General features: G+C 56.1%; 5 protein-coding genes across 5 annotated transcripts; all 5 read right to left on the bottom strand.

Moving 5' to 3' along the window:
- Positions 1-380: 380 nt before the first annotated feature.
- On the bottom strand, positions 381-4,004 carry SPBR_05534 (uncharacterized protein; the record flags this gene model as incomplete). Its single annotated transcript, XM_040763797.1, has 1 exon — positions 381-4,004. One exon carries the CDS (start codon positions 4,002-4,004, stop codon positions 381-383), a length of 3,624 nt encoding a protein of 1,207 aa, XP_040622453.1.
- A 1,256-nt stretch (positions 4,005-5,260) lies between these two features.
- SPBR_05518 (PAB-dependent poly(A)-specific ribonuclease subunit 2) lies at positions 5,261-9,133 on the bottom strand (the record flags this gene model as incomplete). The annotated part of the gene is made up of 1 exon (XM_040763782.1): positions 5,261-9,133. The coding sequence occupies one exon, from the start codon at positions 9,131-9,133 to the stop codon at positions 5,261-5,263; it is 3,873 nt and encodes a 1,290-aa protein (XP_040622452.1).
- A 1,262-nt stretch (positions 9,134-10,395) lies between these two features.
- SPBR_06004 (solute carrier family 25 (mitochondrial oxoglutarate transporter), member 11) lies at positions 10,396-11,562 on the bottom strand (the record flags this gene model as incomplete). Its single annotated transcript, XM_040764266.1, has 2 exons — positions 10,396-10,444; positions 10,601-11,562. 2 exons carry the CDS (start codon positions 11,560-11,562, stop codon positions 10,396-10,398), a joined length of 1,011 nt encoding a protein of 336 aa, XP_040622451.1.
- A 5,808-nt stretch (positions 11,563-17,370) lies between these two features.
- Positions 17,371-18,208, bottom strand: SPBR_06143 (uncharacterized protein; the record flags this gene model as incomplete). The annotated part of the gene is made up of 2 exons (XM_040764405.1): positions 17,371-17,977; positions 18,030-18,208. 2 exons carry the CDS (start codon positions 18,206-18,208, stop codon positions 17,371-17,373), a joined length of 786 nt encoding a protein of 261 aa, XP_040622450.1.
- Positions 18,209-20,110: 1,902 nt separating this feature from the next.
- On the bottom strand, positions 20,111-20,707 carry SPBR_06210 (uncharacterized protein; the record flags this gene model as incomplete). Its single annotated transcript, XM_040764472.1, has 1 exon — positions 20,111-20,707. The coding sequence occupies one exon, from the start codon at positions 20,705-20,707 to the stop codon at positions 20,111-20,113; it is 597 nt and encodes a 198-aa protein (XP_040622449.1).
- Between the last annotated feature and the right edge of the window lie 297 nt (positions 20,708-21,004).

The following is a 21,004-nucleotide window of genomic DNA, read 5'->3' as shown; positions in this document are numbered from 1 at the left end:
TGCCGAGAGTGCTGGGCGAGATCGGGCGGTGAACAGGCAGGAGTGGGCCGGGAATGGTCTAGGCACGTCGTAAGAGGAAGTAGCAGAGGCGCGCTGTGGATTTACAGTGGGCAATGTGGCAGGTACTATCGAGACATTGTTCAGCGACAAAATATATTAAGGAAGGGGCGATTGTTTTATTTACGACGTAATAAATGCTATGTTTATTTGGAAGGCACGAGGAACACCAAAGCCTGCGAAAATCAAATTGGGGAAAGAGCCTTGGTCTATTGCTTATTTTATGGCAAGTGCAACACGCCACAGCATCCCCAAAAGCAAAAAGGGGCAACAAACAGAATCAAAATACACAGAGTACAAGATGGCTACATAAAACCCACGCCCTACTGCTCCTCCTCATCGACGTCCGCCAGCTCCAGCTCCTCGTCCATGGCGAACGGGTCGCTGGCAATGTGTCGACGCGCCTGAGTTACCATGACGATGCGGTCCACGGGGCTGTCTTCGGTCACCAGCAGCCGGTGGTGCAGCGGCAGCGTCTGGCCCTCGCGGTTCGTGCGCCCAAAGGCCTGGTCTTGCTGGCTGCGCAGACGCAGCGGGCCCGTCAGGATCTGGTAGTTGGCGACCGTGAGATCGTTGCCCGTGCCGGCGTCGCGGAACGTGCCCACGAGGACGCGTGCTGTGTGGTGAATACCGGCGGGCGTGGGCGCGTCGAGGCGGTTGAAGTCCTGCAGCAGCGCCGTGCGCTCCGAGAGCTTGAGGTCGGCGTGCAGAAAGACGGGGTTGAACTCGGGGCGGAGCTTGCGCAGCGCCAGGAACACGAAGACGGCCTCGCCCATGCGCGGGCACAAGACGACGAGCTTCTTGACGGACAGGTCGACCTTCTTCTTGGAGAGGACCGACCTGTTGGCGGCGTCGGCGGCGACAGGTGTCGGCAGCGCGCGGCGTTTCGAGCGGTCGGTCTCCATCTCGTCAAGAGTCGCCAAGATGGACTGCAAGTGCGGGCTGTCGTGAATGATGGCGTCGAGGTGCGTCTGGAAGAGCTCGACCTTGGTCACGTCGTGGTTCTTGGCCTTGCGGATCTCGGCGCGGATGGCGGCAAGGCCAAAGTCAAGGACGGGGGGATCGGCAAGCATGAGCGGTGCGGCGCCGGGGAACGTGGCGAGGATCTCGAGGTCCATCATGTTGTTGAAAAGTGAGCTGGACCGGACGGCCTGCTCCCAGTTGGCCGTGTTGACGCCCGCCGACGGACCATCGGCCATCGACTCCCGGATCTTGACGGCGACGCGGGCCACTACCTTGCCCACGTCCTCGCGCAGGGGCTCTGGTGTGGCGTGGACGACGACTTGCGCCGTCACGTCCTGCAGGTTGAAGATGCGCTGGTCGAAGAACATGGACTTTTCCGTGTGGCGCTTGATGATGCCGCTCTGGAAGAAGCGCTCGGCACGACGGCGGAAGTCCGCCGCCTGTTCGGGAGTGCCGTCCTCCGCGACCGCCTTTTCGTACGCCACCTGCAGCTCGCGCAGAGCAACAACACGGCTGCCGTGGTGAGGGCTGGCCGGTTCATCCCACTGTGGAAGGCGCTGCAGAATGTTGGTGACTGCCTCGAGGTCTGTGAGCTTGGCCGGCAGGGGCGTACCGGTGATGGCCCAGAAGTCAAAGTTGTCGGTCGCGCTGTCGCCATTGCCGCTGCCGTCTCCGCTCTGAAGGTGCTTGTGCTGCAGGGCCAGCGCAATCACATCGTCTTTGGCCTTGTGAAACTCGTCCACAAGCTGGATGCCGACGGGGCAGCCATAGACGGTCTTGCGCCCTCGCGTGCCCGCACCGGCCTTGCGGCGGAGTGGCACAGGCAGCTGGAAGAACTCGGTCAGCTTCTCAGGCATGTGCGTGGCTAGGAAGATGAAGCGCTCCGGGTAGGCGTCCTTGGCGATGCTAGGCTGGTAATCGTGGACGACGTCCAGGACATTGGGCTCCCAGCTATGCGAAAAAAGGCCGTCGCTGCTAACATGTGCCTGCGGGCGGACGCTCATCTGCAGCTTCTGCTTGAGACGCGGCGCGGGCGCCATGGCGACGTCCTCGTTGGACATCTTGCTGTGAAAAACGACCGGCTCAAAGAACTTGTGCTGCAGGCGGACGTGCTTGACCGTCTTGACCCAGTTGTCGAGGACCGTCTGCGGCGCAAGAATCAGCGACGCGCCACGCGAGAGGCTGCCGGCGATCTGGCGCGTGATGCCGCCTGGGTTGGCGTAGCACTCGATGCCCATGGCGTTGCCACAGGTGCAGGCCACACTTGCGTTGCCGGCCTCGTTGCGCGGCAGATGCTGCTTGGGCGCGACATTGCCGCCGCTGGCACCGCCCTTCTTGGCCTCGTGTTCTCGCAGCTGCCACTCCCGCTCGACCTCGGCGCGGTTGTAGCCAATGTACGCCCGCAGGAGACAGACCACGAGGCAGACGTACGTCTTTCCGGTGCCCATCACATCGGCGAGAACACCGCCACAGAGACCCCGGTCCATCCGGCTCGTCAGCATCCAGTACGCCGTCCACAGCTGGCTGGGCTTGACCCACATGTTGTCGGTGCCGGGAATCTTGACAGACCGTGCCTGTGCGTCCTTGTGCGCTTCCGGGTCGATGCACAGCAGCCGGCAACACTGCTCCCAGGCGGCCTGCTCGGGGGACTGGGCCTCGGGGAGCAGGGCGTGCAGGTCGCCCTCGACAGCGTCACCCTTTGAGGCGTTGGTGTCGAGAGTTTGGAGGATGGATGGGGGAGGCGGCGTGGGGGCGCGCTCCGACGAAGACGACGAGGACGAGGACGTGGCTAGCACGGCTTCTTCGTCGACGACGACGTTCTCCGACTGAGCCGGGACTCTGGACATACCATAAAAGGGGTCATACTCGTATCCGAGGAAGATGGTGTCGCCGTTGGAGTCGACGCGGGTGCGGAAGGGCACAGGGTTTCCGGTGAAGGTGACGCCTCCGCCCTCGGACGAATCTATGCTATAAGACCAGTTGCTCACAGGGGCATCCGCACCACCACCACCACCGCCACCACCATTGGCCGCCTCGAACGCACTGACGCTGCTGGCTGTGTCATGGATGGACTCGCCGTCGTCTTCGTCCTCGTCGCCGATGGAGCTAGGCGCCTGGTTGGCCCCCGCACCGTTTTTCTTCACCAGGTTGGTAAAGAAGCTGAGCGTGGTGTGCAACGGCACCGCCAGCATCATGTTGTTCATCTCAGAGACGTCCGAGTTGCGATAGCGGCCCTTGTACGAGACGGCAACGATGAAGTAGATGGTGGGCACCGGATCGATGTTGTTGAGCGAGGTGCGGACATCGTTGAGGAACTGCAGGAGATGGTCGACGGAGAAGATGCGGTCACGGCAAGCGAAGGCGGGCGCCTCGGGGGCCGTGGATGTCTGTGTCACGGCGGCCCACAGCACCCAGTTCGTCACGTCTCGGTCCAGCAGGTCGTTGTCGTCCTCGAGGTCCCCGACGAGCTGCTCGCAGTCAAAGTTGTCGACTGAGAAGGGATAGTCCTTGCTGTACGCCGGCGGGTGGCTGGCATGCCACCAGAGGCTGTTTTCGTCGGCATTGCCGTCCAGAGACGTGAACGGGAAGTACTTGGCCAGCGCGCCGTGCTCGCCCAGCTGGCTGTTGAAGCTGCTGAGGCTGGTAATGGGCGTCTTGGCGCGGCCTTGGTCGTCGACCTCGACACGGAGAAAGCGGAAGGGGACGTTGGCCAGCGTGCGCGTGAACGAGAAGGCGAGCGGGGCGATGGGCGTCGTGGGCGCGGCTTGTCGACAGGCAGCGACCAGCGCGCCCATGAGATGCTCACCGTCGTCATCGCCGACGATGTGCCGCGTCGCGGCCTCGTCCGAAACGGCGGCCCATAGAGGGTCGAGGTTGACGGAGAGGGTCTGGTTCTGGCTGTGATCGCAGGTCGGGCCCGAAGACATGACTGTGGCCGTGGAAGCGGGCTGGGTGCTGTTGTTGTCCGTCTGCGAGGTGTGCATCTTGGATGACATTTACGAAGATGCAGGGGGGAAGTACAGGATAGGACGGTGTGCCACCTCACAAGTGTTGAAAACTGTCGGGAAGCTCAAACGAGATAAAGTCTCGGTGCACGTCTTTTTTTTTTTTGTCTTTTGGTTTTGCAAACGGAAAACTGAATTCAAAAACGGAACAGGGAAAAGTGTGGGCGAGGCAGTATCAAACAGCCTGGAATGAGTTGGAAAAGTGTTGTGGTATGAAGGATCTCGAAAAGAAAACCCAATCGACCAAGACGGACGTTTGTTATATACAAGATAAATCTGTGCATGACTCTTTCAAGATGTTCACGTTGTTGACTTCTTTTTATTTCTCCTCCCTATCTGTCCATCTACACTTCTCCTTGACTACTGTGCTCTGTTCATATTCTCTTGTTGGAGATGCTTTGTTTGCATGTCTGGTGGAACATAACAAAAAAGAAGAAAAGCGGGCAGAAAGATGATTTTCACTGTGAACAAACGACACAAATAAGGTTGTGCCTATTTACATGGCCCGCTGTTCACAACTGTCAAAGGGCGTTGTTCATTGTGTGCCAGTTTCTGGTCTTCAAACAAAGAGGTGTGTGAAAGAAGATCATCTGCAGAGAAAGGACGAAAGCAGTCCTTTGGTCTTCTTTATCATTGGCTCGTCTCAGTTTCTGCTCCTTTTGTTTTGTTTCGATAATACAGCGAAACAACGGCGCCGCTTAGAGTCTTGCTCGGAGTCGTCCAGGACGTCAATAAACCGGCCAATGACAATTCCGGATACCGCTGGGCCTTTGACAGTCCCGCCGCACTATCGTCCCATTTTGTATTGGAATTTTGAAATTTTGAAATTTTGAAATTTTTATTGAAAACGATATACTTGATCTTCTGCGTGCCCAGTTCTGACTTTCCCACAAGGGACACAAGCACAAACCGCCCGCCTCGCCCTCGTTTTGGACGCCTGCCTCTACAAGACCGCCAGCCGTGAAAAATACAACGAGAAATAAGAGATAAAAATTCATATAAACAAGCCTGGCGATAAAAGCGAGGGCGGGGCCTATAATGGCTGTATTGTAATGCACAATCAATCAACATTGGTGATAATAAATTGACAAAAACTGTGCATAGAATATTCGAGAGAAAACGATGGCTCGTGTCGTCGCGATGTTGATAGTCGACGTATGTCGTCAATAAGGAATACGAAGGGTGTCCTTAAAACCATTTCAAGATGGCAGACTACCGCGACGCCGGCGGGACCGCTAGCCCCGTCGGTATTGACGATACGGCACGCTGTGGCCGTTGCTGCTGCTGCTGCTGTTGCCGTCGTGCTGCCCGCTCTGGTTGTTCCGGTACGAGTTCGGTGGGTGGTAACGACCACTGCCACCGCCGTTGGCACCATGAATACGTCCGCCGGGCAGAGGGCCGTGTGCATTTGGCCGACTGTTAAAGTGCCGGCCACCACCACTGCTGCTGCTGTTGCTGCTGCTGCTGTTGACGTTGACGTTGTTCCCACCGCCGCTGTGCGCCAAGGTGTTGCCCGTAGCCGGCGTGCTGGTAGGTGGGACCGACACCGGCACACCGAGACCACCGCTCGGGGCGGTCGGTGTCCTGGTCGAGGCGGTGCGGACGTTGTTGCTCTCCCTGATGGCATTGGCCACAGTGACAGCCGCCGCCGTAATGCTTGGCGGCGCCGGCTGGCTGCGCGCGAGGAGCGGACTCACGGCCGAGCCCGGCGCCGGCGCGCCCACGGGCGGCGTGTCGGTGCCACGGCGCAGCTCGTTGTCGTCGCCGTTGCGCTTGGGCGGCTTGAAGTTGGTGTCGCGGCCCTCGCGGTAAATCTCCTGCAGCTGGGTCTCGAGAATGCCGGCGTCCTCGTACTCGAGGAACTTGCGGTACAGCTTGAGGGCGGTGCGCGCGTCCTCAATCGAGTCGTGCGTCTCGAGCTGGATGTTCTCCTTGAGCACGCTCCAGGCCAAGAACGCCAGCGACAGCTTGCGCAGGCGGGTCTTGAGGAAGAACAGGTCGATCGTGTCGATGATGTGCGCCTTAGGCACCTGGATGTTGATGACCCGGAAATCCTGCTTCAGGCCGTGGCCCAAGAACTTGCAGCCCAGGTTGAGCAGCACCCACAGCTTCTTGAAGGCGCGCTTGAGCGGCACGAGCGTGTGCGTCGACTTGCGCGGGTCGAGGTCGCTGGCCGTAATGCCCGAGTACAGCGTCAGGTAGTCCACCACGGGCTCCTTGATGATGATGTAGTCGTCGATGAACGGCACGCCCTCGTCCATGCCCTGGCCGCGGACGACCGACACGCGCGCGAGCGCGTGCGTCATGGGCCGGATCGTCTCCATCTCGCCCTCGGAGTTCATCTCGATCTCGGGCTGCTTCAGCGCTACAAACTCCGTGTCGATCGCCAGAATCGTGTCGGGGCCCGGCCGCTCGTGCGTCGGGGACAGCGGGCGATACGTGGCCTCGCCTCCTCCAGCCTGCTGTTGTTGCTGCTGCTGCTGCCGCGGCATCTCGTTGTCCATGTACAGCACCGACGTGTCGATGCGGCTCTGCCATTCCATGTCGATCTTGTTGTTGTCGCTCTTGAGCTGGAACAGCACCACAGACGGCGTCTTCCAGTTCGTGTTGAAGGACAGCGCCTCGCCCGGCGACGTCTGGCGCACCAAAAAGTCATTGAACAAGTGCCACTGCGGCTGCTCCGGCGGCGTGGGCTCCGAGTAGCCAACGTTGACCATGGCGACGAGGTGCGACTTGGCCGGCTGGCCGCCATTGTCGACGCTCACGGCCATGCCGATCAGCGAATACACCTTGATGTCGTGGATGCCGCGCTGAAGGTGCAGCTTCAAGTCCTCCCCTTCGTAGCAGAAGAACTGGCCCGCCGTGTCGACAATGATGCCAATCTCGTCCGGCAGCCACCCGGGCGTGCCCCACAGCCGCCGCAGCTCCGGGTAGTTGAGGTTCTGGGGCCCGCTGGCGTTCAGCGTCAGCACCGACGGGATGCTGGTGATGGTCTTGCGGTTGAGCAGCGTCTGGTACCGCTTGCAGACCTCGCACCAGCCCTTGGTCGACGAGTCCTGCTCCACACTCGACTTGAGCACCTGCGAGAACGTCACCTTGGGGAACTTGGGCCCGCGGCTCGTCGTGCGCTGTGGCGCTGGGTACTTGAGGTTGTTGACGTATGTCGACACGGGCCGCTTCGTCTCGCTTCGGCAGGCCATGCACCGCATGTAGGTGATGCCCGACGTAGCCAGCGCGTCCTCCATGGCGGTCGAGTCGGGCTGCATGCGGCTGAAGTCACCGGCGATCTGTGTCAGCAGAAACCGCGTAAGATTCTGCAGCATCTCGGTGATGGGCGTGTTGGGGTTCTCCTCCTCAATCAGCCGCAGCTGGTGTGCCTGCGGCAGGCTGCTCAGCGTCTTGAGCATGTTGGTCGCCTGGCACGTGGCACCCTCGGCTTTCTGCAGCATGTCGCAGAGATAGCCCAGTTCGCACAGCAGACACTGGTCTTCCAGACACGCACCTGCGGCGTGCTGCAGTGCCAGGTTGCGGATCGTCGGCGTGAACCGCAGCAGCTGCAGCAGCGCGTTGGCGTACGAGTTGGCAAAGTGGTTCTCCAAGCCGGCATACCGCGAGCGGTTGTAATAGCCAAAATCAAAATCGTCGACACCAAATTTGCTAAATTTGATCTCCACGTTCCGGTACATACCCGGCGCTTCGGGGCCGAGACTAGCAAGCTCCGACGACGCCAGGGCCGCACCGATCTCGTCGACGCTGTTGGGGAACGCCGGCTGCGCGGCACTGCTGTTGCCGCCGTCGCGCGACCGCTCGCTCAAGAACTTGGGCGCCTGGATGGTCTGGGTCGTCTTGTTTTCGTCCTTGCGCGTGTCCTCGACCTGATTCGGCAGTGTGCCCGCTGTGTTGGGTGCGTACCAGCCGTGTTCAAAGGGCGTCATCGCCTCGAGCATGCTGTGGTCGTAGCGCGGCGGCGGCGCGCCGACGTCCGACACAAGGCTGGGAAAGGCCGACAGAAGCACGTCACGGTAGTACGGGACACCAACAATATTGAACGGCAGCGTGTCGTCGTTCTCCTCGTCAGACCACTCCTCCCACTCCGTCTCCTTGTGCGGCGGCTCGACCGTCTCCGTCTCAATCATGGTTGGGTACTCGGTAAACTGGATGCGCGCCGGCGAGCCCCAGAGATGCACATAACAGTCGCTGTCGGCAAGCACGAGGGCTTCGCCCGTCGGAGAGATTTCTATGCGCGCCAGATACGACGCAATGTTCGCTTGCTTGACGTTGCTCGTGTTCGGGCTCATGAGGTCGATAATATGTATCTGCCCCGATGTGGACGCGACAATCGCCGTCGTGACCATGCGCGGATGCATCCGCACAAAGGCCGCACACGGCGGGAAGGGGATCGGCGCCATGGAGGTCATCTGCTTGAGGTCGAAGAGGTTGACGTACGGGTCGAACATGACGGAGCCCTGCTGCTTCAAGGTCGCGCCGCACGTGACCAAAAAGTCCGCCTGCACATCCATGTCGTGGATGAAGGCGGAGTGGGCGGTCCAGCTCTTGAGGACGGAAAAGGTCGCCGGGTCAATAATGTCGACGGTGCCGTGGACGGTGGCCGCACAGATGAAGCGGCTGTTGCGCTTCATGAGAGTGTAGTTCTCGGCCGTCTCGATCTGCCGCACAACGTCGCCCTCCTTGAGGTCCACCACGAGCATCGTGGGCTGCCGACCGGCCACGAGCACCTCGGACATGGACGCCGATGTAAAGGCCATGCAGCACATGTCGACCATGGCCTCGTGGCGGCAGTTCCACAGCGGCAGACCCCGGCGCAGCGCCATGTGCAGGCCTCGCGGCCCCAGCGACAGCACGCCCGTGTCGTTGAGCAGGATCTGGCGCACCTCGCCGTCGGTCGTCGGCTGCATGACATACGACACGTAGCTCTGGACCTCCGAGCCGTAAAAGGCGGCCACGCGGCCCTCACTGTTGCCCGTCCACATCAGCTCCTGGGTCGTGTCAAAGGCCAGCGCTGACACGGGCGTGGCTGCGGGCTCCTCCTGGCCGCCATTGGACGAGCTGAGCTGCACGCAAGCAATCTCTGTCCACTCGGGATCCATTTGCCGTCGGGCCGCGGGATCACATTCCCGGGAGACGTCGTCGTACGGGGGGTGCTTGTCGTGTTTTTTATTCGGATTCGTTATTGGACGCGGACGGGGTGGACTGCAGGAGAAGAAGGAAGATTAAGGTCGGGGACCGCTGCCTCTCGCGCACATTGTCCGTACTTGAAGTGTGGGGGCGGTCAAATACGCTGCATCGGCGGATGTAGGGGTGGTACGAGCGGCTCGAAGAGTGTCAATCTCATCTGCAGCATATGTTGGACGCCGACGTGATGAAGCTGAAAGTGAGGTCAATTGAAGGAAAGATGGGGAACCTAATCGCTAACAGCGTCGCAAGGCAAGGGGGGGGGGGGTGCAGGCGCCCGTAACGGAAAGGGGCTAGTGCAGCTTATGGCGGGAGAGGCAAGAGCAACCCGCACTGCGCGTGCGCTGCTCATGCGGGCCCGGACGCGGTGCTTGTTGACTTGGAGTGGGGTAGTGGCTGGCGCGCCGATTCAAGGTCAGTCACGTGAGTGGACTTGAAGCGGGCCGGCGCATTAATAGCCTCGAGGGCTATCCGACAGCGTGGCGTATTAGGACTGCGCATGTCAGCGCGAACAAACGCAAGAAGGGCAAGGCAAAGCTGTAAATTGTCTTTTTGCAATGTTTCTATGTACGTATTTCATAAGGCTGCGCTATAAACTGCTACTGTGAAGTTGTGTTTAATTTACCTGAGTTTGTTGATTTCCAAATAACATTAATAATAATAATAATAATAATCTAAAATACAAAGATAAAATATAACGAAGGTTAATGGGCATGAAAAATTATACCAGCTTGCAACCCGATAAGGCTTAACTAAGTTCATCAATACGGACATTCCCTGGTACAAAAATACTGAATAGATCACTACCGAACTACATGTACATTACGGACCTTCGTCACACAATTTTACACACAACGTTATTTCTCACAAAGTTGGGACGGAGACCTTTTACTGTCATATATTTATTCGTGATTGATTTCGTTTTCGCCGCTCGTCTTAGAAAAGACCAAAGTTTGACGAAGTCGACAAAATCAAGGTATACAGAATACCAGGGTATGTACTAGAGCATCTTAAAACGGCGTGTGCAGAGAAGCAGACAAGACAGCAAGGAAATAGAAATGGAGGCCAGTAGCAGACGGAAACGACAAAAACACCAAAACATAAAACCATAAACCAGAAAAAATTCAACTGTAAGCGGCCAGCACGGTTGTGGCAGGCTTAGGATGGCTTGTTCCGTTTACTTGGTGAGCCAACCGAGGTAGTCGGCAACAATCAACGTCACCATACTGCAGCGTTATTAGCGTCAATGTCCATATTTAAATAACACAACAAACAAACAAACGGTTTTGTGGGCTTGGATGAGAGGTAGTGGAGGAAGAGCCAGGCTGGGGTGGGGGGGGGGGGTTACAGAGAAACAGCCTTGGCTAGGGAAATGCACTTACGCATGTGGTGCAATGCGCACGTAGTACGTGCCAAATCCGCGGTAGAAGCGCAAGATGCCCTCCTGGCGGGCCACCTTGGTAAAGCAATCGGCCATGCCCTTGTATGGGAGCCGGCCGTCGGGACCCTTTTGCTGCTTCTGCAGCCGTGTCTTGACAAAGTCAAAGGGCAGGGAAAAGAATGAGGCAAAGAAGCCGGCAATGGCGCTGGCGCTTAGCGTCTGGGCGCGTGTCGACATCGTCGTGCGCTCCTTGAGCTGGGCCTTGGCCTCGCTGAAGAAGGCCAGCTGGCCAAAATTGAGAGCCATGGCACGCACTACGGTGGGTGCCGCACCGGCCCAGAGACCGGCCACGCCCTCGGAACGGGCAATGGAGCCGAGGGCGTCAATGACCGAGCGGTAGTTCTTGCGCTCGGCAATGGGTTTGAGGCCGTCACTCTGCATGCGGATAAGGGCAAGATCGGCTGGGTTTCCGATCATGGCGGCGATGCCACCGGCCGCCAGGCCGGCGGTGGCACGGTCACCAAAGCCAATGGCACGGCCACGTTCGCGGGCCCGAACGCTCAGGCGACCCATGAAGGTATCGAAACAGCCCAGGCGGGCCGTGGTGTATACAGCCTGGCGCAGAAGGCCGGCAGATAGGCCGGTGTACAGGTCGAGCGCCTTGCCGCTGGCCAAGATCTCACGGGTGACGGACAGCGGGGTGGGCTTAGGGCCACCGGCGACACCTTCACCGGCAAGCTGGATGCGGACCTTGATCATGTCGACGGGCTGGATGACGGTGGTGGCGACCATGCCACTGAGGCCACCGTTGATGAAGGGGAGGGCGGCACGCACGAGGGGCGTGTGAAGGAAGTCGGCAGTGGCCGTAGCCACGACGGCGGCTTCGCTCTTGGCTGAATTCATAACTTCGGATGACTTAGACCGGGCCGCTTCAGCTGCCTGCTTGATGGTGTTGCTGCTCATATTGGTAGGAGGGGAGATTTTCTCGGGAGTGAAGGGGGGACGTGGCGTCTTATATGTGGGAACGATTTGAGTTGATGGACAAAAATGGAAAATAACGTAGTCTGGCGCCGGAGCGTATATGTATATCAATTATACAAAATAAAACAATGACTGTTCCGAAAGACTTATTAGTAAAGACTGGTCATTGGTAAGTTGACGTGATGGCAATATGAGATGCTTCAAAAGAACAACGTGAACTGCATGACCATGCAAGAAATGATAACGGACGAAAGGAATAATGAAAGAGAAATTGAAGAAACGATCAGAAGTAAAAGATAGAATCAAAAATTGAACTTCAGTAGGAAAAAAGCAAGAACCAAAACGAGTCATCCCCAAGCAGGTGCTTGTTCGTCCGCCTTTGCTGGCGATTCTTCCGGAACAAATAATATGGTGATACCATAACGTTTCAGCCTCTGATGGTCGCTGTGACATTTGCAGGCATCTCTGTAGCTGCTGGCAGATAGAGAAATTGAGTGACATGTTCCGAAGAGAAGTAAAGATCCACCCACACGCTTGTGTGGCCAGCGATTGGTCTGAACTCTTGTAGCTGGCCAGGCCATGTCATCATAAAAGGCGCCATACCCAAGAGGAGACGAAACGAGAAAAACAATTTTGGAGACTATTCCATTGTCCTCGCCAAATAAGAATGTCATGCCAGATGCCTTGCCTTCGTGGCTGCTTGTTCTGGTTGCCCAAATAATTCCGTGGCCAGGATGAGTGGGCTGAGTCGTCGTTGGATCGTGTAGCCGACGATGAGCCGAACGTTTTCTCGTCGTTCGTTTGCTGAGATACAACCCGCTTATTGGATAGGAGGGGAGGCTGACTGGCCGCTTGGCCTATCTCGGAAGCAAGATGAGGCATCTGTACACAATAGAAGGGAGGAAAATGTAGAGGTTCAGCGTGGACAGAGGAAGGCTGGCAGCGTGTAAGTGAAGTGGATATGCCAATCCAATCAATGCACAGACGGGGGAGGATGAGTTGTTTCTCTGCCGTGTTTGGTTGGTCGGGCTGGGCCTAGGACGTTCGCCTGTTTGGGGGTATTTTCGGGAACGACAGGGTTTTTCGGTAAACCAATGGATAGGTGGGTGTTTGCGAAGCACGCAGACGCAAGGGCCGCCGTCCGCGGCAGCGAAAGAGCGGTGCTAGACGGGAAAAGGACGAGAATAGACGGCAAGCAATCCGGCCCATAGTGGAGGTGAGGTCATTGCTGGTAGTGGAGTAGGGGATAAGGAAGTCTCCGTAGCTGTTTCTTTATTTTTCTCGTTGGGCTTTTCATAGACTTTCGCTGCGATTTTTCGCTGCATTGCGATCTTAATTCGCCCACCAGTGGGAGGGAGGTTAAGGCCAAGCGTGAGAGAGTGGAGCCGAAATGACCGTGTAAGTCAGTCGCTATGCGAGTGTGCTTTGGGTGGTTTGGTCATTTTGGGGACGTCATGACGAGAGTGGGTATTTCAGAGGGGCGGCAACGGACACGCAGATGACCAAGCTGCATGGCGCTGGAGTTGACCGGCCGGGAGCGTATGTGGGCATAGTTGGAGACAACACAACAAAAGCAAGAAAAGATAAAATATGAAAACGGGCAGACATATTGTGACGTACCAAAAGGCTCTGGAGCTTCAAAGCTTCTAAACAAGGCTCGGCTAGGTCAATAAGCAGACAGGTAAAAGAGACACGTGAAGCGAGAACGCCTTCGTTTTATTCTGGCTTCTTCTTTTCGGTCGTTTCGGTCGATTGTTGGTTCTGATATGTGCGGAGAGATGCGGGGTTTTGCAAAACAAGAGCTCGTTTGCTCTGATTGTTTGTCGCTGGTTGCCCCAACTAGTGCCCTAGTTTGTGGTAATCCGAATGGAGAAAGTCGGAGGTCAGACGAGGGTGTGTAAGAGACCTTGGAAAGTTGGGTGGTAGCGTGTGTGGTATGCTGGTATGGTAATGGGCACGCGCACCGGCAAAACCAGACAAAGAAGACGTAAGTGACGAGAGAGAAAGAGAGGGGAGAGCTGGGACGAAAGCTGAAATGAACAAGTCCGACAATTGGATGACGTTGGAGCAAATAAAGGAAACGGATATCGAGAGAGGGCCTCGAAATATAAAGCTGGTTAGGTGTATAGCCTGTCGGATATCAGCGAGAAGGCCATACGCTTGCACAGGAGGTCCGTCGATGAAGAAAGTAAGGTAAGAGACGATGTCTTAAGCCTGCAGATAACGACAAAAGTCCTAGAGTAGGATGACAGGAATGCTGAGTGTTTCGGTCACACAGGGAAGATGCAGTCTGCAGGGCTTCGGATTGGAGAGAGTCCGTTAGCAGGCTATGATGCTGTGAGTCGCTGCGAGGCAGGTTCGGATGCGTAGTCCTGGTTGGTCGTGACAGAGATTGAGGCACGAGAACGCCCCTAGAGATATTGGCAAAGAGGAACGATAATAGAGAAGACAGAGGATGGGTGGATGGTCAGGGGAGCAAGATAACAAGATGGTGAGGAAGCACCAGAATAAAAGGAAGGACAGATGGGATAAGGCAGCTACGAGAACGGCAGTAATGGCAAGAGCGATGGGCAAGAGCAACCGCGAGAACGGCTGTGCAGAAGGAAAGAGCAAACGTAAGTCAGGAAGACAGGGAGGAATGGGCAGGAACTGGTCGGGCGCTACAGAATTAACTACGGGCAGGCGCGGTCGGCATCGAAAAAGAGCACCAGAAAGAGCGAAAGAAAGAGGCAAAGTGAGGCGGAGGGGGGATGCGCAAGACCGCACAAAAGGACGGAAGAGGGAGGGGGAAGTGACTTTTTCGTGACCTGGTCTAAGTCAGAACCAGTGTGCGTGAGAGAGGGACAGAACAAGTAACGCCACCGCATATCACGGATGTCCAGATTGGGCCGGCGATGGTACAAGACAAGCAGCATGATGTGGCGTCGTCTTGAACGGATGCGTGATGACAGGTCGATGCGAACAGTTTCTGGGACGGTCAAAAGCGATGTCCGTTTGGTGATCGAGGCGCAAGATTCCTCTGGAGCGGTTGCGCATTCGAAATCATGGCGATGCGATGGGTTGGTGAAGTACGCCGTGCTTCATGTGTTGCCATGGCGTTGTACTCGTGCATCTTCTTTGTGTGCGCGATTGACATCACAAGCGTGCCTTTCCCCTCTTCCTGTGTTTCTGCTCGTTCCGAAATCGACGCTCATTGTCACTCATAAGTATCTGACCATTGCACCTCCCTCTGTCCGTCGATCAACGCCAGCTAGGCCACCATCCATCTCGAACCGCTATTTTTGCTTTGTCTGAGCGGCCCTTTATTCTTCTGCTCGCTCTTTGGCTCGTACGTTCTGCGTGGTGGCCACACTCGTGTCGCCTTTCCCCTCTTTCTGCAAGTGCTCATTCGTCCTCGCTACCCTCCATCATCCTGTGACCACGACTATGACAGGCCATCCATCCCGTTTGGGATGCAAATAGGCTGTCGGCATATGTTCATTTCGCTGGTTGTGTGGTTTTCAATGTTCTCTGTGGAATGCTGCTCCTTCGCCTTACTTAGATGGGAAGCAACCATTATAGAGTACTTTTCTTGAACCAGTGACCCAACCCTCTTGTGGTCTCGAACGGTGGTGGATGGTCTTTTTGACGCCTCCTTTGTCCCTGGTTCCTGTCTCTTTTCCATTTCCCCTGATCTCCATCGCTCCGATGCTGCCCTTCGATATGTCCACGACGCTTGTTCCTGAATAAGAAGTAGATGTCGTCTCCATCGCCCTGGATGCGATATCTCCCCTGCCCTCGTGCCTGCATCGCGTGAAGAGCTGCAAGGCGCGTCGACTCCAGAAGACAAGAGCGGGTCCTTTCTTGGGCCGCAGCCTCTCTGCAACAATGGGCACGGCCTGTGAAGTGCGGGGTATTCTTCCGCGCGCGAGCCAATGGTACGGCAGGCTGTTTGGTTGACGACGTATTTATTACATATGAGGATTTCTTGGATGGATGTCGCGGCGGCTGGCCGTTCTTGCCGGCTGGGGTTATGGATGCGTTCTTGCCTTTCTGTTCAATGCGGGATGACATATATGCTTTGTATGCCGTGAGAACGACCCACTCGGCAAGTGCGCTTGAGGATTGCACCTTTGACAACGTTCGAGGAAGGAGCCCACGACCTCTGTCGCTGTCTACCAACGCTCTTAATTTACTGCAACTCATTTATCCCCTGTCCGTCTCGAAGCTTTCGTAATTCATTTGCTTTCCTTTGTTTTCTTTTGCGTCGTCGACCTCGCACTTCGACTTCTTGCGGACATAAAGGCGGTTTGCTGGAGTGTCTCGCGCATGGGGCTGGCTAGAATCTAGCTGGGGACACTGAGTATTTCAGATGGGTCTCCAATCGTCGTTATGACATATTCCGAAGCCGTATCGTATTTCATAGATAGCCGTCACTAAGCCTCTTCAGTTCGGCTTGCTCCGTACATATACCCGCTTACTGTGTCGTGCCGTCAGCTCCTTCTCCGAGTTACGCTTGTTCAGGCGGCAGTCCCACAACGCACATTGACTCCCGGTTGTTTTCGGAGAAAGAGCACGGAAAGGAAGCGGTTCACTGCATGGCACTTTCCCAGTATGTTAACAACCATCACTCTTCTGCTTAGGTGCATAACTCCTAACACGTTACAGAATACAAACTATGGCTTCTGATGGCTGTTTGCTGCATCGTTACCACAATGGAATCTGTCCAATCCACCCGCCATCTCCACAACTATCCGTCACAATCGCCTTACTGCTGCAGCTACACTAGCGTACTCATCATATGGAGTCGCCTTCCACTGAGCTACTAGGACGCTCCACGTATCTAAGCTGGCTGCTGGCCAACTGCCCCCACAACGATGCGGAACATTCGTCGATATTATGATGGACCCGGCGCCGCTTCGGGTGCCATCCTGGCGCCTTCTTCTTCTTTTTCCTCCTTCATCAGACCATGTCAGGGTGGACCCTTGTCCATTGACGAGGCCTTGAATTCTCGGCTCAGGCCAGTCAACATAGCCGGTAGGCCCGGTCACGTATCTGTCCCAGACGGCAATTTTGGGCCTAGCGTGCCGGGCCGGGACCGGTGATGTATGCAGTATTTGGGGGCCCGCGGCAAGAAATACGGCAAGCCGCAAGATGCCAACCTCGGAAGAGAGGGAAGAACAAATGGCGATTTACGACGACGACGATAAGTGACGGAAGGACGCCGTCCTTCAGTTGCCTCTTTTGTTTTGTTGACCCGAACACTGGCCATGCTAGCTTGAGGTGTTTTCCCGTTTGACGGAACAAGAAACGGAAGTGCACACCTACCGAGCACGGCCACCCTGGACACAATCGTCTAGACACACCGGTCGGAATTAAGTCGTAAAGCGATCCTCCTTGCGAGCATCCGAATTTCAAGCGAGATATTTACTTGAATGGATTGTCGGCATGGTGAGCCAGAACTGCATTGGCAACGTGGACGTGACCTGACGCAAGCAGCTATTATCACGCCGTCGGCTCTCACCGATTGTTGATTCCGCCAACTCGGAACAACCTTTACTAGCCGATGTTATGCGATGAGGTCGGGTCTGGGTCGCGCCCAGGCCCAACTTGGTATAAGTCGGAAGTTCCGAGCAAGATTGGTTACCTCGGGAGTCCCGACGGAAACAATTGAGGCATTTCGTTATCCTGCGCGTCTCTTTTGATCTTATCGTTTCTGACGTCTATCTAATTTTTATATTGAAATATTCAAAAAAAAGTGATTCCAACTCTTGCCTTGCACGAACCACGAAAAGACTACTCGACGACGCTCTAGACTGCAGTGGTCACTGGCGTCACCTTGGCCGCCGCCTTCTCCTTTTCTGCACCCACGTCTGTTTCCCTCGATCCATTGCCGTCCTCCGCCCCATCCACAACCGGCGGAAAGTCAAAGTCTCGCAGGTACGGCGTTGGGTCGGTTTCGTCCATCTCGCCGCACGTCATGGTGGCACTCATCCAGCCAAAGGGATTCACGGCTGAGTCGGCCGTTGTTGTAAAGTTGAAGTCCTCCCACCGCGGGTGCTGCAGCATCTTGCGGTAGCCATTCGCCGAGCCGGGAAACAGAGTGACGATGCGGCCCTCGGATGTGCCGCGCTTGAACCACGACGTGCACGGCTTGGTGTAGACGGTCCGCGGCACGTACGAGTCAATGTAGCCACGGAACGCCTTGAGGGCATCGTGCTTGACAGCCATGGTGCGGTGGCCCTCGCGCACGCACTTGAGGATGCAGTAACTAATGTATTCGGCCTGCGACTCAATAGCCAGGATGGAGGATCCGGACGGCGGCGCGCCGTTGGGACCCAAGAACACCATGTAGTTGGGCATGCTCTCGGCCCAGACGCTGACATAGGACTCGGGGTAGTGCGGCTTCGGTCCACATCTGCTCGAGGGACACGCCACTGCGGCCGACAACGGGGTAGCGTGGCAGGTACGAGGTGTCGAAGCCGGTGGCGGTGATGACGAGGTCAATGTCGGGGATGCGCTGCGGCAGACAGATGGAAGCACATACGCCGCTGAACCCGGAGCCGGCACAGATGACGCGCACCGGACGAGTATCGTTGATGGCCTTGTCGGGCAGTTCAAAGTGGTAGTCCTTTGCTTGGGAAGGCATGATGGACGGTCGTTGCCAATGGTGAAGGAAGCAGGAACGAAGAAGAGAAGGAGGAAGGAACGATGCAATTTTGCGGGGCGGACGATAACTGCCCACGAGGTGTACATAGTTTGTTCAATGTCCCTTTTTGGAAAGAGCGTTCGTAAAGGAGGGAGACAGCTGGTGATGCTAAACAACGGCAATATATTATAGTTATCATGGACAAGAGGACGGAGTGGCAGAGATCTACTACAGACCGGGGTCGAGTAGTCGATCGTGCATGTTGCAAGGCGGCCCTGGGCCATGCAGTCGGCCTATGATCGCCGGCTCACCATACGGGGTAAAGAGGAGAGGGAAGATGTTTTTCACAACAGAACGGACTGCCAAATAGGTCTGTGTTTTGAGGCTGGGTTTCACGCCAGGGGCTATGACATGTTTGACCACAGGAGAATATTCGGTGTTTTCGTCTTGCAATGGGCTGTCCATATAGAGAAATGCAGACAAGGGATGAAAGCGGATGGGACGTTGCTACCTACTAACAACTATGTTCATGATGCCTTTATTATCTCCTCATTTCAAAAGTAAACAGGGCAGACTAGCGTGAGATCGAGTTCATGTCTTGGTGTGGTTCGGAAAGGCTTCCCCACTGCAGCCAAAAAGTCTGGGGAAAACACGCTGCAAGGTAAGCTCACAAGGCCTGTTTATCGCCCTCGGAAACTCTCCTTCCTAGACCCACAGAGCGATAGAGTGAGGCCAGACAGAAAGAGGGACGCATATTGATAGCCACGAAACAGAAGACGGAGAGAGTCAGTGTTTGTGGGGAAGTGAAACGAGTTGAAAGGCGCAGTGGAACCAGTGCGCGATGGCCACAGAGAGTAACGGGAAGCGCACGGTGTGTGTTTATTTCTGAGAGCAGAACGCGTACTGTGACGAGGTGCAGGCCATGACGATGGGCAGCTGCGAGCAGCAGTTCGTATTAGGGCGGTGTTGAGTGTCGATGGCGGGTGGTATGGTGGACGAGTTTGTCATATACGACGATGCTGGTGTGTCTCCAATGTATATTCTGCCTACTATCCCACAACGTTGTTGCTTCTTTGCAAGTTTCCCATCGTCTCCATTCATTTCGTCCTTTCCGGCTTTTCCATTCTCTCTGTCCTCTCCAACCTTTCACTCCGTTTCCTTTCGCACTGGCATTTGACACAGCCCTGTCGTGCGTTGTGATGGTTGCCATGAATCGGACACACCACAAAGTGACCTTTGGCCGTACACCGCGGCGATGCCATTTTGAAACATACCGGGCTGTCGTGTAATAACATTGGGCATGCTTTAGTCTGCAGTCTCTCTTTGGGCTTTTGGCACTTCAGCCACACTCCCACTCATCCACTTACCAGTGATGCTTTGTTCCGCCTTTGGATGCCTTCGACGGCGTTTTGGCCTTGCGGTCCTCTTTCGTCGTCTTGACGGGGCCAGCGTCGGCGTTTTTGGATGTTTTCGTCATGGCGACGGCGAGCCAACAGTTGAAAAGAATAAAAGTCGTTGTTGCCGTGCTCGTGTGAGGAAGTTTTTGGTAACATGTTGCAAGAAGCATCATGATTGTTTATTGCAAAGAGTGGTGAGTTTTGCGGTTTCCAGGCATCCGTCCAGGACAAGAGCTAGAGCGGAATTCGTTTGTGCGTGGCACAGAGTGCATGGGCTAGAAGATGATTATGGTTGGCACGGCGGCAATGTGCACTTTTCTGCGTATGGGCCTTGCCATGAATGTCTCCAAAGGTGATTGACAAGCGAGGGAGAAGTGACAGCTCGGAGAGCCAAATATGACAAAACCCTGACGTGAAAAAGTCGCAGATTCGAACACGTCGCAATACGTTCCTTTAGTTGTATGCATAATGATGAACATGCGTAAAAGAGAGGGCAATAGAGCGTTCAGCCAACGTTGCCCGATCGCCGGCTTGCCAACTTGCGTTTCCAGTCACGTAGATTTTCGCGGGGTCCACCCACATGCGCCACGGTCCCCTGGAAGACGGCCAGGCAGTCGTAACTGGCCGTCGGGTGAATGAGCTCGGGTACGCGGTGGTAGTCAATGCTGACGACGACGTGGCCGGCATCGCGAACAATCATGCGTGCAAAGAGGTCGTCGGTCTGGATGCTTCCCAGGGTCCATCCATCGCCGTGGATGTAGACGGCGCAGGGGCGGCCAGACGGACGAGAAGACGCTGGCGACGACGGTGACGACGGCCCACAGTTTGGCTTGTAGATGCGGACGGGCACGGGTTGGCCATTTTTGCTGGGGACGGTGGTGTCTCTGGTTGTGATATTGTCTGGCAGATCAGGCGTGAGGGACATCTCGTCCCACGTGGCACATCTGTCCTCCAGTACATGTCGATGCTGCTCGACGGTGTCCTCGAAGTTGACGGCTGGGCAAAAGCCGAGCTGCTTCTCAAGCTGCAGCCACTCGTCAGAAAAGCCCTCCGCGTTGCATGGCCCGCAGTTGTGATGGAGAGTGTTGGCGGCGAGGGACATGACTATATAAGGTAAATCGGAAGAGACGTGCAGGCGAGGAGAGACAGTCGTGATGACGAGTGACGATGACTAGTGATGGTGACGAGTGACTAGTGGTAATGTCGAGAGATAACGAGTGATGACAAGTGATGACGAGTGGTGATGATTACGGAAGTGACGAAGGGATCACAGTGTTCAAAAAGGAACATAAATCACAATTACTTGCTCCATTTTGCCTTCTATTCCTTTTCAATTTCGTTTCGTCTCCGAGATGGTCTTCCTAGGCCGGGTATGAGGAGACCAGTGACTGCGTGATTG

This window comes from Sporothrix brasiliensis, assembly GCF_000820605.1.
Source record: "Sporothrix brasiliensis 5110 chromosome Unknown Cont15, whole genome shotgun sequence".
In the NCBI taxonomy this organism is placed as follows: Eukaryota; Fungi; Ascomycota; class Sordariomycetes; order Ophiostomatales; family Ophiostomataceae; genus Sporothrix; species Sporothrix brasiliensis.
The sequence above is the reverse complement of the archived record's forward strand: the minus strand, read 5'-3'. Positions and strand labels throughout refer to the sequence as shown.